The 15,834-nt window shown below is 50.7% G+C and overlaps 1 protein-coding gene and 1 long non-coding RNA gene across 4 annotated transcripts; one reads left to right on the forward strand and one right to left on the reverse strand.

Annotated features, from left to right (window-relative positions):
• Positions 1-758: 758 nt before the first annotated feature.
• Ptms (parathymosin) lies at positions 759-4,938 on the reverse strand. Its single transcript, NM_031975.2, is given in 5 exon segments — positions 759-1,306; positions 1,477-1,538; positions 1,689-1,767; positions 1,962-2,033; positions 4,562-4,938. Coding segments are annotated over 5 exon segments (309 nt in total). The 5' UTR covers positions 4,607-4,938; the 3' UTR covers positions 759-1,255.
• LOC147995061 (uncharacterized) lies at positions 3,804-13,150 on the forward strand. 3 transcript variants are annotated; one of them, XR_015686999.1, is made up of 4 exons: positions 7,226-7,330; positions 7,628-7,729; positions 11,073-11,223; positions 12,498-13,109. It is a non-coding gene; the product is annotated as an uncharacterized LOC147995061 (long non-coding RNA). The 3 variants fall into 3 exon arrangements; XR_015686998.1 differs by lacking the exon at positions 11,073-11,223 and having other exon boundaries at positions 12,498-13,150; XR_015686997.1 differs by lacking the exons at positions 7,226-7,330; positions 7,628-7,729; positions 11,073-11,223 and adding an exon at positions 3,804-4,198 and having other exon boundaries at positions 12,498-13,150.
• The last annotated feature ends 2,684 nt before the right edge of the window (positions 13,151-15,834 follow it).

Below are 15,834 nucleotides of genomic sequence, written 5' to 3' on the forward strand. Positions count from 1 at the left end.
GGAATAATGTGGGAATCTTGTAGCGAGGAAAACTCGAGAGACCAAGGTGTCGAAACCGTGGCATGTATCTGTAAGTCTAGAGTTTGGAAAGTGGAGTAAATTGAAGCTCGCTTTGCTTGGGCTAGTGAGTGCAGGGTCATCATTGGCTAAAAGGTATACCCTATGCCAACAAAATGAAACTTAAAAAAACCTACTGGGTAGGCAGAGGCAGGCGGCTTTATGAATTCCAGGCCAGCCAGCGCTGCATAGTAGGACTGTCACAAACAGGGGAAACTGAGGCAGGAGGAGAGAGGATCCAACAACACAGCCCCCCAGCTCAGCTGAGAAAATGAAGACAGACCACCAGGAGAAAGGTCTGATAACTGATTCTGAAGTCTGTTGCTACTCCGCCAAAGAGGACCCTGCTTCCCACACGCGTGCTTGGGAGTTCTCTTTCCAAACGCTAGGTAGAGACCTAAGCCTACCAGCCTCTTCCACCTTGAGGGCAGGACTTCCTGTTTCTAACTGCCTGGTTCAGCACAATGGAGCTTTCCACTGGGCTCAGCAGTGTCTAGATCTTACGTGAGTTAACATGATAGTGTGCATCGCTGAGGAGAAACACCCCTAGGAACCCCAAACAGAACCCTTCAGCCGTGAGAGGAAGACCTTGAGCTCCCACTCAAGGACTGGCCATGTCTTCTATAATCAGAGTATGAGGTCAACCACACCCTCTACACCCTTTCATGCCCTGACTGGACTGTGGGAAAGCAGGAGACGGGTTAAAAACAGAAGCGCGACCGTTTCTTTATTAAATTATACAAAAAGGGGAGGGGGCAGCTTCGGGGCTTGGCCCCAACCCCAGCCCCACCCCGGCCTGGCGCTGTCTGAGAGGAGGGAATCTGAGGGAGACCCAGGGGTCAGGCAGGAGAGAGAAGGGCAGGCTGAGAGGCTCGGGGTGCAGAGGGGAAGGAGAGGCTTCGCAAGGACTGGAACAGATCGATGGTGAGGAAGGCAGGGAAGAACAAGGAATGCTAGGGCAAGTGAGGGCCGGCTGGGGAGCTTGGATGAGGCGGGTTGGGGGCTGGACCTGTGGCAGTGAGGGTGAAGGAGCAGTGTCTGGAGAGATGGAAATGAGAGGCTGGGTCAAAGGGCAAGGGTCACAGCTCTGGGGCAGGGCCAGAGCAGGGAGCCAGGAGAAGGGGGGCTGGATTTGTGTGTTCCTGCCCCACCTCCAGGACCTGAGGGGCCTCCCATCCCCAAGCCCACGGGCAGGGGCTCAAGCCGACGCCCCGTTTTCTGTCTTCTGCCTCTTGGGATCCGCTTCATCCTGTGGAGGGAGAAGAGCTGGAGTAGTTGTACAGAGGAGCCCCCCCCCCCCCCCGTTCCTGCTGGCCCTGCTCCAGCCCCTGCCCATCTATGCCACCCACAAGGACCTGGGTCCAAATCCAAAGGTCACCCAGACCCTGCTATATTCCCGACAGCCCCTTAGGCTCAAACCTCCTCTTCAGCAGTTCTCTTCCGCACGGGGCCTTCATCCTCCTCCTCCTCTTCCTCCTCATCTGAGAAACCAGAAACAAGTCAATGGGGGAAGGTTGGGAGGCAGGGGCACAGACCCCTCCCCTCATCCCAGCTTTCAGTCTTCAACTGCTCCCTGACTCTGCTCCTGTGAGTCTCAACTTTGCAGCCCAGCCTTCCCTGCCCATCCCTACCTTCTTCGTCTCCTTCATCATCATCCTCTCCATCCTCAGCAGTTTCTTCTTCCTCCTCCTCAGCTCCATTCTCCTCCTCCTGTGGGGACCAAAACAAGGAGTGATGTCAAGCTGGCTGTGTTGCCACTCACTGAGTGGTAAAAGGGCTTAGGAGGCGCCAGGCAGGGAAGGGATATGAAGAGGGCAAGAGAATGGCAGGACCCGGTCATCCCCAGCAGGTAAGAGAAGAGGATGTTTGGGCAAAGTGTGTTCATGTTCTGCCTTCACACACACCTCCACTACTTCTTTCTTCCGTTCTTTCCGGCCAGCCTTCTCCTCCACCTTGTCCTTCTTTTCCTTCAGGTCCTGCAAGACAGAAGGTTCTCTCTCAGCAGGGGTGACAGACAGCCCTGAGTCCCTTCAACTCTGCAGCTAGGTCAAAGGTATTATGTGAAGGTGGCCATTGAGTGAACCAAAACAGGAGTCCTTGGATCTTTAGATTTGGGCCATAACTGGCTGATCCCAGAGATTTTTGTCCCCAGGACCCAAGAGGAGTGGGCAAGTGATGATAAGTGGCCAGAGTAGTTGGGGCTCCCACCCCATCAAGTTCTTCCAAACATCCCCTGACTTAAGAGTTCAGCTCCACAAAGCAAATCCCCCATCTGCTGGCAGCCTGGTTGCCCCACCCCCTCACCCTCTCTGCTTGCCCCGCTCTGCCTTTTGTCTACCTCAGGGGCCTTTGCCTAAGTACTCTCTCTCCTGGGCATCCCTCCCAGCTTCCTCTTCAGCTCCTAAGGTCTTTGTTTCCTGTTCTGTCTCCCTCATCCTCCTACTCCTACTTGGCCGAATCACTCTCTAACGTTTCCCACATCGGTTTCTATCCCCCATCTAAGCGGCCTCAGCGTTCCCTGTGCACATCCCACCTTCACGCAGAGGAAGGAGAAAGCACAACAAACAAGTGTGCGGCCGGGAGGGAAGGTGGGAGTTACCTGTCCAGAGCCCCTCCCACCAGACTGTCTGCCTTCCTGGCAGGTGCTTGAGGTCCTATCCTATTGGGCCAGTGGGTAAGCCCCTCTGGACACACCAGCCTTCCTACTGCTTCTCCTTGGTGTGTGTGGGGGGGGGGGGGAAGACGACGACACGGACCTTCTCCTACGACCTTATCTAATGTTAGCATGCAACTCTTGGGTACATGATCCCAATTGGGTCGGAGTTTTCATAAGTAGATCACCCCAGAAGGATGTGTCCTTTCTAGAACAAGACTGAGGTAGAAGAGGTGCCAAATGACTGGCCTGTGGACACTCCACTCCCTTCTCACTTCAGGAAGAGCACAAAACACTTGACCCTTTCACACCAGGCAGGTTTCCTCATTCTGATTTGTCACTTCTCGGTCACATGGTAGGTCTGGCACTTGAACTACCAGGTGAGCTTTCTCTTACATCCCGGGCCAGGCAGGGACTAAGTCAACTTAGCCTGATCCAGCCCTTGCAAGCCTGAGTTTTCTATTGGGGTTGATGAAGGGGTGAGGGGAAGGGAGGGCGAATACCAGAGATCAAAGTCCACAGGGTTGGCCCCTCTCCTCCTGGGTCCTGTCCTGGTCACTGTCCTGCCATGATCTCTTTTCCAGGAGGGTATGTGACCTGCCCCCAGCTGCTTAGTAGCTCTCTGGCCTCTACAGGGGTACACAAGCTCACCCAGGCTAACACCAACTCACACATCTGCAAGGGAGCGCCCACACACTCTGGAGACACATGGCCCAATGTTTGGGCATTCTGGCACACTCTCAGGAGCACAGTGTAGCCACTCGATACTTACAAAGCAGCAACATGCCTCCAGGACATCTCAGTAAGTCTCCACATGCACACATGTAACTGACACGGGCAGTCCCACACACTCGCTGGATCTCAGACATACAAAGACGCCTACTCAGTGAAGTCACATGCCACCGCACAACCCACCGGAGGGCCACACAGGCACACCTTATCAGATCTCACATGTCCCCTCTCCCACTGCCTTTCATTCTATTAGACTCCCCCTTCCACTTGGACCTGGAGAACTATAGTGCCCCCCCTCAAAAAAAAGACTGGGCTCCCAGCCCCCAAGCCTGGCCGCATTAATTTCCCTAAGCGACACTCCGCAGTTTCCCTGGGGAAATTAGAGGAAGGCTGAAAGAGAGACAAGGGCAAAGGGATGAAGCCGGGAAAGGCAGCTACTGAGAGCTAAGACAGCTTGACGTATGGTCAGGAGATGATGAGCTTCGGCTTTTTCGAAGGCTATTCTCGCCACCTTTCTGATTTTTTAGAAATTCGACATGGGGGGGGCGATAATGAGAAAATTGGAAGTCAGTATTAGAGGAAGAACGAATGAGGATGGGCAAAAAAGAAAAAAAAGGGTGGGGGGGGTACAAGAGAGAAGCAGCCCTCTGGGGACGAGGACGGACGGTCGGGCGGCGAGGGGGAGGAGCCGAGGAGTAGCCTCCCGGGAGAGTCCTGTTTACACTTGAGGATCCCAAACCGCTTAGCAGAGGAAAGGTGAGGTCATAGTGGAAAGGGACTTGGAGCCGCGGTTCCGACATGGGGCCCGGGATCTGAGAGGCGCCACTCTCTGACCGGAGGGCGGACCGGGCCGAGACTGGCGCGGCGGGGCACGAGAGGGGTGGGGATGGCGAGGCCGGGCGCAGAGGCCCGAGCCACGGCGCGCTGGCCCGCTAGAGGGCGCCCGCAGCACCGAGCGGGCAGCGCCGGGCTCCGAGCGGGGAGGGGGGGAGGGCGCAGCGGGGTCCGCGGGGACCGGGCGCCAGGGCCGCTCGGGGCCGTCGGGGGCGACCGGGCGCGAAGGACTGCGCCGATCCCGGGGCCGCCCGGGTGCCGGGCCGCCGCCGCCCCTGCCCGTACCTTGGCGCTTAGCTCGGCCGCTGCCTCCACGCTCTTCTCCGACATGGTGCCGGGGCCGGGGCTGGCGGGGAGCCGGGGTCCCGGGGCCGAGGCGGAGGAGCCCTGGACGGCGGAAGGTGGCCGCGGCCGGAACTTGGCGCGGTGGCGGCGGCGGCAGCGGCAGCGGCAGCGACGGCCGCTCGGCAAGCTGGCTCGCAGCAAGAGGCGGCAGAGGCGCGCGGGGTGGGGCGGGGGTGGGTCCGGAGCGGAGACCCGCAGGGCTGCGGCCGTCCGGAGGGCGGGCAGGAGGATGATGCGGGCGGTGGCCGGCACGCTCCGGTCGCGGTCGCTCGGTCTTGCTCGCCGCCCCCGCACCAGCAGAGCTGCCGCCGACCAGCCGCTGCCGCCCCCGGGAAGGGAACCCGCTTTTAAGGCGGCGCTGCCCGACGGGAGGGGCTTCCCAGGGGTGGGGCAGGCGGGAGCGGGGAGGAGAGGAGAGGGGAGGGGGATGAAAGAGGAGGTTGGAGAGGTGGGGATAGGAGGATGAAAGCGAAGGGCGGGAGAGCGAGCGGGACGGGAGGAAGGACGAGACCGGGAGGGGGAATGGAGAGACTGACGGCTCGGGAAAGAGCAGAGTAGGGCGAGGAGGTGGGAAGGGGTGGGGTTCCTGCGGGGAGAGACCGCTCCAAATGCCAGCCTTCTGCCTGCGAGCTGGAGTCTGGCTCCTGGGGGCGGACTGGAGAGGTGGCCAGACTCCTGCTGACCTCCTCAAAGGCCTGAGATTTTGCTAAAGGGCGGGGTGGGTGGGGGAGCAGATGTAGAGGCTGGGCAGGTATTTGAGAAACCAAAAGCTGAGAGAAGAGGAAGAAGGCTCCTGAGCCACTTCCATTTCTCGCTCTTGTCCGCCTTCTCTAGGTGGCCTTGAGGAGGAAAGTGAGAGTACAAAGGACAGCCTGGGCCTCTCGGCTGGACTTGACATTTGTGGTCCTTGGCGGGTTCCTTCCTGTCTGTTTCCTGTGATGTGAGGGGCCCTCTGATGGTCTCTTCTGCCTCTTTATTCTTCTCTCATCTTACCCGGCTCCCCTCACTCAATTGCTTGGTCCTTCTGTTTCCCTTCGCCCCTCTTCCTACAGACCGAGACCCCTCCCTTATAACCATCTACATCCCATGTGTCTCAATTTACTTTTTCCCAGACAACACTGTTATCTTTCCTGACTCAGTCACCCGGCCCTATAAACTTAGCTAATTTTCAACTCTCTTTCTTGTCCTTTTGCATTTTTCCTCCAGTCGCTCTTCTCGGTCTTCTGCTTCTATCTTGCCCCCAGTCTTTCTGAATTCAACTGGCCGCCTTTGCACACACTGGTCCAGATATGGGGTTCCAGCCACACCCTATTGCGCTTATCCTCAGGGCTTCACACCTAGGTACAGCATCTTTAGATCATTTTGAGAACCCCGGGATTTCAGAAAGAGACGGCCTCCAAGGGTGGATGAAGAAGTCTGGGCTTTGGGAAAAGACTGTCTTTGGTGTATGTGTCTTATCTGTCATCATCATCCTTCACCTTTTCTAAATCATTTTTATTTCCATAATAAAAAACCATCATCTTAGGGGTTGGGGATTTAGCTCAGCGGTAGAGCGCTTGCCTAGCGAGCACAAGGCCCTGGGTTCGGTCCCCAGCTCCGAAAAAAAGAAAAAAAAAAAAAAAGAGAGAGAGAGATTCCTCTCTGCACATTTACAGGTTGTTTAGGGGTTGGGGATTTAGCTCAGTGGTAGAGCGCTTGCCTAGCAAGAGCAAGGCCCTAGCAAGGCCCTGGGTTCGGTCCCCAGCTCCGAAAAAAAAACAAAAACAAAAAACCATCACCTTTAGTCAAATGACCTATTTAGCACTTGGGAAGCTGAGGCAGGAGGATTGCCATTAGTTTGAGAGCATCCTGGACAACACAGTGAGATATCTTGCCCTCCCCTACCCCTCAAAAAAAATTAGAAAAAAAAAAGAGAGAGAGAGAAGCCATTGTTGATCCTCCATCACTGTTTAGCATGTAAGCGTGTCAACAACCATCATTTGGTCCCTTGTACACATCTCCTGGTTTCTCTGACTCTTAATTCGGTTTCTTGGTCTCATAAATCTTGGCGCCCCACCCTGGTTTTTCCTGGCAGGATTCGGTCCACCTTTTCTCTGAGATCTTTCCATTTCCCCTTTTCAATGCTCTTCTCAGACTTCGGTGACTGATGTCCTTAGCAATCTCTCACCATATTCCATCTCTGTACCTACCCTCTTGCTTCATTTATCTCCCTCTCCCCCCTCCATTACCCGCCCCCCCATCTCGCTCCCTCTGGGTTGGTCTCTTTCCTCTCCCTCCCGCCTTCTTTTTCTCTGCCTTCTACTCCACCTCCCAGCCCCGCCTGCTGTCTCGGACACCCTGCTGGGCTCTTACCCTGTTGCCCTGGTAACCGCCCTCAACTCCGGTCACCTCCACTCCCCTCCCCCCTCCAATCACCGCCACCAACAACCTCCATCCACCTTCCTCCTGTTTTTCCTGAGAGCCAATAGAAACCCTGTTGCCAGGTGGAATGCTCATTTGAATCAGCCAATCCAAGATCCTAACTGCTTGCCCTGCCTTATAAGGGGATGTGAAGAGGGCCACTCCCCCCACTCCCGCCCCACAGGGGACGAGCCCCACCACTGTCTTTTCACTCTGGCCTAGGAAGGAGATTGGGACCCTCTAGTTTAGCCTCTCATAAAGGGCCTAGTTTCCCATTTCTCCAAATGGGACCACCAGGGTTGCTGCGAGGTGTGGGACGAACCGTGGGGAGTGGGTTGGACTGTGGGCTGGGCCTCAGGGCTGGGGGTGGGAATGAGGTGTGATTAGGGAAGGGGAGGCGGAGGGAGCCGGGAATTTTGCCCAGGGAGGGGTGTCTGGGAGCGGAGGCAGCTGCAGTGGAAAATTCCAGGGAGATGGCGAGGCAGAGAATGGGAATCCTGCCCCAAGGCCCAAGGGAGTGCAAGAGAAATCTAAGGGGTCGAACATTGGGGTCTGCAGGGACTGGTGGGGGACGTCTACATCTTTTTCTATTTTGTTCGAACACAGACCAGTCTCCTAAAGTTCTGCTTTGTGAGAAAACAGCTGGGAGACTTGAGGTGAATTTGGAGGAAATGCGATGTTGAGAACCCACCAGAGTGGCCCTCTAAGGTCTGTCGTTGTGCCCCGGGTCAGTGGTGTCAAATGCCAACATTTGCTCCGTTCCATAGAAGTACTCTTGAGGTTTTGTGGAGGCCTGCCTATTCCTAGAATTCTGTTACTCTACAATGCAATTGAGACATTTCCCACGAGTTGAGTCGGGGAGGAAAAACAAAACAAAACAAAACAAAACAACAGTGCTTACACATTTTCTGAAAGTGGGAAAAAGGAGAGACCGAGGTGAGAACAAGAAAGGCCAGAGCCCCCTGGAAAGCTACGACATCTGCCTGAGTTCCTAGAAGTTGCTCTTGCTCTGAAGTATGGAAGGTGTTCCCTTCTAATGGCTTCAGACTCGTTCTTAGTGAGGTCTCGGGCTCTGCTGTCAGTGTGTATGTGTACCTCCCATGAGTGCTAAGGAGAGCCTACTGTCACTCAGGGTAGTGGGGCACACAAGTCCTGAGAGCTGGGCCACCTCCCGTTACTAAATCTTCAGCTCACTCCTAGTGACCCTGGTTCTGTATTTCCCTTCATCTTAGGTAAAACAAACAAAAAGCCCTCAGAGTCAGGAGGGAGGAGAGGAGATGGACACTTAGAAATTAGCCAAGCCTTTTAGATAATTTCTTTTTACATTTCTTTTGTGTGTGTTGGTGTGCTCCAGCAGAAGTCAGACACAAGTGTGCGCATGGTTTGTTGTTGTTTGTTTGTTTGTTTTGGAAGGAAAGCTTTATTTTGGTAACAGTTCCCTGTGATACAGTGATATACGGTGATGCAGGCTGTTGCTGGGAGATGAAGATAGGTGTGGTAAGCAGAGCAAGAGGCAGCAGCTTTCCTTAAATTCAAAGGAGGGAGTAATGCATACCCGCGCTCAGCACGTGGTGTCCTTTTCCTTTTGCACGTCTGGGTGTTTCGCCAATGAGTGTGTCTGCACTACTTGTGTTCCTGTTTCCCTCTAGGAGTCCAGAAGAGGGTGTCTGAAACCTTGGAACTAGAGTGTGAGCCTCTGTGTGGAATAAAACCCAGGTTCTCTGGAAGAACACTCAGTGCCCTTAACAGATGAGCCATCTCTCCAGAGCCTTCCTTCCTCTTTTTTTTTTTTTTTTTTTTTTTTTTTTTTTAGGCAAAGGAGTCTCACTGTGATGACCAGGCTGGCCTGCTTCCTGCTTCTTCCTCCCCACTGTGGGTTTTAAAAGCAGTCGTGCACTACCACCTGTGTGTGCGCGTGCACGCGTGCTCATGCACATTCAGGTACCCTTAGAAGTCTAAAGAGGACTTGGATTTTGGAAGCTGGAGTTACTGTTGGCAGTTGTGAGCCACTGGACTTGGGTGCTGAGATTTGAACTCAGACCTGCTAGAATAGTGAGTTCTCTTAATCACTGAGCTATCTCTCCAGGCCACTGCCTGGTTTCCTTTCTTTATTCAGTCCAGGACTCCAGCTCATAAAATGTCTAAGTCTTTCCTGCAGCAATGTTAATGTATTATATATATATATACATATATATATATAATTATATATATAGTATATATAAAATTATTATATATAGTTAATATAATATATTATATAGTACATATATTTTATATGTGTATGTATGTGTGTATATGTATGTATGCACATATATAAGCATGCTAATCTTGCCTACATACTGAGCTGGAGGTGAGCCAGGTTGGGCTACATAAGACTGTTTCAGCTGACAAGCATGCAAACAAGAAAAGTTAACTTTCACAAAGCAGAATGAGATAATGCTTCTCTGTAATCCCAATATTCTGGAGCTTGAGGCAGCAGAATACCTCAAATGCGAGGTCTGCTTGGGCTACCTGGTGAACACCAGGCCACCTATGGCAAGACCCTGTCACAAGAGAATGATGAAAAAAAAAATAAACAAATCACCTTCAAAACACAGTCACATCATGTGTAATTAATCTGGTTGAAAGAGAATGAAAAGAAAATTTAAATTTAAAGACCAATTTCATTGGTCTTATCCACCATCAAAATTCTATTCTGATATGTCCATTTTAGCTGAGGAAATTTAAATTTCCACTGAGCCTTTATATTAAGCTTAGGGTTGTTTGTTTGTTTGTTTGTTTGTTTGTTTGTTTTGAGATAAGGTTTCTCTGTGTAACCCTGGCGGTCTAGTAGACCAAGGTAGCCTCAAACTCAAAGATGCGCCTGTCTCCGCCTCTGGAGTGCTAAGATTAAAGTGTACCACCATCTCTCTCGGGCTTAAATTTAAACCAGACATGATGGCGGACACTCGTAATGCCAACATTCTGCAGCTCACTGCTAGGATACAGATCAGTGAATTATCAGATTACTTCCCTTTTAAGCTGTACTTTAAAACGTTTTTAATCTATTATTTTCATGCGTGGCGGTGTTTTGTCTGCATGTATGTCTGTGCACCGCTTGCCTGTAGTCCTTCAGAGATCAGGAGAGGGTTCCTGTGCCCTTGGGATTGGAGTTTTCGGGTGGTTTTGAGCCAAACTGTGGATCTAGAGAATGGAATTTAGGACCTCTGGAAGAGCAGCCACTGCCCCTCACTTTTGAGCCACTCTCCTAGCCCCTAGGCTGTACTTTGATGTGAAGAGCCCTTGATCTACAGTCCTTCAGGGCAGTGACCTTGTCTTTAACTTTCAGCTTCGTCTCTCACCGACTACTACAGTCCCTACCAGCTACCAAGAGATGTATTAACGTTTGTTGAAGTAGGAGGGCTATGTTTTTGCCTCTGTGTTTGCTGAGAATAGACTCTAAAGCCACATGCCTCAGGAGACACAGTTCTATTCCCAGCTGTTTTGGCTTTATGTTTTATTTCGGTTTGGTTTGGAGGTGGTCTCTTGTATCCCAGGATGACCTCTATATGTGGTAAGGATGGTCTCCGAATTTTTGATCCTCATCCATCACTTTCTGGGTGCTGGGGTTACAGAGTAAACCACCAAGACCATTTCATACAGAGCCCAGGACTCGTGCCTGCTAGACAGGCACACTACAGCCGCAGCCTGGTTGACTGGAGCAGGGTTCTGACATGTCCCCTAGGCTGCCCTTGAACTGTCTGGAGCTGATTTCACTGTATTTAGGCTGGCCTTGTACTATGAGAATGTTAGCGCCTTTTTACCTCTCTCTGAACAGTCTCCCTAGTGAAGTGCTTTACTTCTTAGAACTTGAGACGGGCCATCATTTTGAGGCAGGGTCTAGCTCGAGGTGATCCTCCTGCTTCAGCTTCTAGAATGCTGGGGTTCCAGGTGCGTGCCACCAAGCCTTACTCTTCCTCTGCTTTCTCCTTCACTTGTGCACCTAGAATAGTTGACTCTGGTCCAACATTCTGCTGCCATTTCTATTTCTCTCTCATATTTACTCTTCAAAAAGCCATTTATAGACTTTTCAGAAAAGCCGATAAGAAAGAGAGCATTTAGAGGTGCTTCCCAGCCCTGCATCAGAACTTCCTGCGATGAAAAAACAAGACAAACACTTACTCTGATGGTGTCCCGTGCGGAACACCCTGCATTGTGCTTACCAGGTGAGGGCTTCTACCACTGACCCACACTGTCAGCCCGAGAACAGCCATCTGTTCTTTGCAATACAATAAGCATGTGATTATTTTTTTTTCTTTTCTTTTTTTCCAGAGCTGGGGACCGAACTCAGGGCCTTGCGCTTGCTAGGCAAGCGCTCTACCACTGAGCTAAATCCCCGACCCCAAACATGTGATTATTTAACACTTGACAGCACGGCTAGCTCGTGGGCTGGGCCATGTTATAAAGTGTTGTGCCTCTCATGCATGAGGTCCTGGGTTTAACACTCTTTACTGCATAAACTAGGTGTGGTAGGTGACTGCTTAGAGCTAATAACGAGAGGTGAAGTCAAGAAGGTCAGAAATCCAAAGTCATCATAGGAGTTGAAGGCCAGACTGATGTGTATGGTATCCCATCTCAAGGGAGGGGGGTGTTGAGTGGCTAGACCCACTAAAGAAGAAAATGAATTATGGATTTAAGTGTTGCTGTTTGCTTTTGCTACCCAGAAGGTCAGACTTAGGGCCTAGTACCTGCTGATCAAGGCTTACACCATTGAGGTCTACCATCAAGCCTAATTAAATATCCATAGCCAGCAACTACCATATTGGACACCGCAATTTTAGATCTCTGTTTTAAGCTACCTCTTTTTAAAAAAAAAATATTTTAGCTGGCAGTGGTGTCAGTGGTGAACTCCCACCTTTAATCCCAGCGCTCCAGAGGCAGAGGCAGGTAGATCCATGTGAGTTCAAGGCCAGCCTGGTCTACAGAGCCAAGTTCCAGGACAGCCAGGGCTACACAGAATCCCTGTCTCAGAAAAAAAAAAATTGTGTTGCCTTTAAATTATGTATGTGTCCATGTGAATGTGCACACGTAGTACAGGTGTTAGCAGAGGTCCCAGACCTGGAACTGGAGTGACAAGTAGTTGTCAATCATTTCTGACTTTCATTCTCTGTGAGCTTAGTGTGTGGACTTAACCACTGAGCCATCTCTCCTGCCCCTTAACCAACTCTTTTCTTCCTTCCTTTCTTTCTTTCTTTCTTTCTTTCTTTCTTTTTTTTTTTGTTCTTTTTCTTTTTTAAGGGTCGTTCTGGGGATTAAACCCAGGACTTTGTGCATACTAATCACATGCCTCACCAGTGAACTGTTAGTCCAGCCTGCAGCCTGCCTCTTTGCCCACAGCCAACCCCAGCAATTTGTAATTAGAATGTCCGAGAAGAACTCCGGCTGCTGTGTGCGTCTTTACAGGCGACCGATATACACTTACCCTCCGGTGTGTTTACAGCTCTCACACATTGCACAGACCACGGCTGATCCAGGGGACCAGTAAAGAAAAAATGAATGGCTAGTGAAGATGGACAAAGACGTACTTGGCCCAGCAGTCGAAGACTTATAAGGGAATAAGGAGGAGGAGTCAGTGCACGCTGAGGGACCTTCCAGGTGATGTCTATTATAGGCTGCAGTCTCCCTCAACTGCGCCATCCAGGATGTCTGCCGAAGCCCCATCACCTACCGTGGAACTGGAGCACCGGTGACTCCCAGGCCTAGCACTGGCTTTATTGCTGAGGTCCAGACTCACAGACTCACCCCCCTTTCTTCCCTGCCTTGTGCTCCGTGGAGCCTCAAACAGAAGCGAACCGAAATCGCCCCGCGTTCCCTCTCTGGGTTGATGGCAGTTTCCTCCATGCAAAATTAGACCTCGGTTTTTCTTCCCTTGCCTAGGTCCTTGCTTCTTGTCTTCCCTACCCTGACCTGCATGTTCTCAGAGGCCCAGCTTCACCCCTCACAATTGTCAGTCACGAGTGTGGGATTTTTGTATCTTCACGCCTACCTCAGTTTCCCCATTTCCATACCTGCTATATTGTACAAACTCGGAAAAAAAAAAAAAGTTCCCAAACGGTCCTTCGATTTAAAATACAAACAGGCTGTTGTAAGTTCCCTACTTACAACGTTGCTCCACCCTCCCCTCGGTTCAAATATCCAACTGTTCTGGGCTGGTTCCAGATGACCTCACATCCAAAGAGGGCCCCTTCTCTGGCCCAGCTCTACCCTCTCAAGGATTTCCTGACTCCGAGTCCAGCCAGATGAGCAGCGAAAGTAGCAGGCGCATTCAGTACTTGTCCTCTGGAGCTTCATTCCTTGAAGTACCTGCTCTCCCTCCTGTGTCACATCATCTACGGGAAATGCCAATGACTGACAAACTCCTGCCCTTCATTGATCGGACAGAGGAGAGAGACACACAAAGGCAGACAGGGAGGGAGGGAGAGGAGAGGGAGAAGGAAAAGAGAAGCAGGCAGACATAACTACTGGCTGCTTGTAAAATTATCTCTCACCATTTCCCAGAGAGTTGCCTATGTCCTATGTATGTCACCAGGCATACTGACACAGGCTTGCATCCTCCCTCAACTTCTACCTGTTCGTGTGTGTGTGTGTGTGTGAGTGTGTGTGTGTATGTGTGCGTGTGCGTGTGTGCGTGTGTCTGTATGTGTGTGCATGTGTGTGTGCACGTGTGTGTGTGTGTGCATGTTGCTGAGAATCCAAGAAACAAACAAGCACCTTAGATTTCAGACTATGTCTAATAGAAGTTAAGTTGTAATTTGTAACCATTCCTAGGAGAGGAAATACGCTCATTTAAAATCACAGGGAGGCTCTGGAGAGATGGCACGATGGCTGAGAGCACTGCTGTTCTTGCAGAAGACCCAGGTTCAGTTCCAGATAGTGGCTTACATCTATTTGTACCTTCTTGGTACCCTCTTCCGACTTCTGCATGCATCAGGAAGGCACAGACATACATGCCCCAAACATTATGCATATAAAATAAATAAGCCGGGGTTGGGGATTTAGCTCAGTGGTAGAGCGCTTGCCTAGCAACCGCAAGGCCCTGGGTTCGGTCCCCAGCTCCAAAAAAAAAAAGAAAAAAAAATAAGCCTACTTTCCCCCCTTTATTTATTTATTTATTTATTTATTTATTTATTTTTATGTTTAGACAAGGCTTTCTTGGAACTACATAGACTGGACTGGCCTCAAACTCAGAGAGATCCTCCTGTCTCCGCCTCCCAAGTGCTGAGATTAAAGATGTGTGTCACCGTAGCTAGCCTAAATAAATCTTAAGGTAAAATCATACAGAGCCAGTGAGGTCCCTCAGCAGGTAAAAGCAATTGCCACCAAGCCTGATAACCTGAGTTTGATTTCCTGGAACCCACGTGGTAGGAGAAAAGAGTTAACTCCCCAAAGTTATCCTCCGACCTCCACATGCATATCATAAGCACTCTGTACACAAGTGACTATAATAGAAATGAAATTATGAAAAGGTAATGTATAGCACCGCAGGCCCAGAATCCCACCACTTAGGGAGTGACAGCAGGACAATCAGGACTTCAATAACAGGAATTCAGGTCAGTGTGGGTCACACAATAGGACTGCCCCAAATAAAAAACAGGGCTGTGGACTTAAGTCAGCTCAATGGAAGAACACTTGTCTACCATATGCAAAGTCCTGGGTACACACACACACACACACACACACACACACACACACACAGGAACACACATGCAAAGATAAAAAGGAATGGTAGGAAATTCTGTTTTTTTTTTTTTTCTGGGACTGGGGACCGAACCCAGGACCTTGCGCTTCCTAGGCAAGCGCTCTACTACTGAGCTAAATCCCCAACCCCGGGAAATTCTTTTTTTAAAGGAATTATTTATTTTATGCATATGAGGTACACTGCTGCTGTTTTCAGACACCAGAAGAGGGCATCCGATTCCATTACAGATGGTTGTGAGTCACCATGTGGTTGCTGGGAATTGAACTCAGGATCTCTGGAAGAGCAGTCAGTGCTCCTAACCACTGAGCCATCTCTTCAGCCCAGTATGAAATTCTTAAGGTTTTCTGTGTGCTATCTATCTTTTTTGACAGCATCTCACACAGAGACTTGCTATGTATCTCTGGGATTACAGATGTATATCCAACAACATGGTGGCATTCTTACAGTCTGAGAGAAAGAGGAGAAAGGACTCTAGACACTCAAAGGTAGGAGACAGGACAGCAAATAGTAGAAAAAGAAACTTGGAGACAGAGCTTGCCATGGTGGCATACATCTGGAATCCTTGCAGCCAGGAAGCTAAGGCAAGTTACCATTAGTTCAAGTGGTCCCAACCTGGGCTGTACAGCAAAAACCTGTGTCAAAGCAAAACTCACAGGCAAGGTGGCTAAAAGGCTGTACAATCCAGGTAGCAGGGCCTGTCTTAGCCTTGTCTGTTTGTTTAATACACTAGACCCAGCACAGGGCAAGTGCTCATTAAATAGCTGTTGATTGGCCAAGCAATGTAGAACTCACTCTAATGGCCAGGTAGGTAGCATATACCTTTAGTCCCAGAGCTACACAGTGAGACCTTGTAGGGTAGATGGGGAGTAGGAGACTTGTTTTCCAAAGAGACAAGGGTATCTTTTTTTTTTTTTTTCTTTTTCTTTTTTTCGGAGTTGGGGACCGAACCCAGGGCCTTGTGCTTGCTAGGCAAGCACTCTACCACTGAGCTAAATCCCCAACCCCGACAAGGGTATCTTTAAGTGCAGGTGGCAGAATACTCATTGAAGTAACATTCTTTGTTTTGCTTGTTTTTTTT

The sequence above is a fragment of the Rattus norvegicus genome, chromosome 4 (genome assembly GCF_021556685.1).
Source record: "Rattus norvegicus strain SHRSP/BbbUtx chromosome 4, alternate assembly SHRSP_T2T, whole genome shotgun sequence".
NCBI classification, from domain to species: Eukaryota; Metazoa; Chordata; class Mammalia; order Rodentia; family Muridae; genus Rattus; species Rattus norvegicus.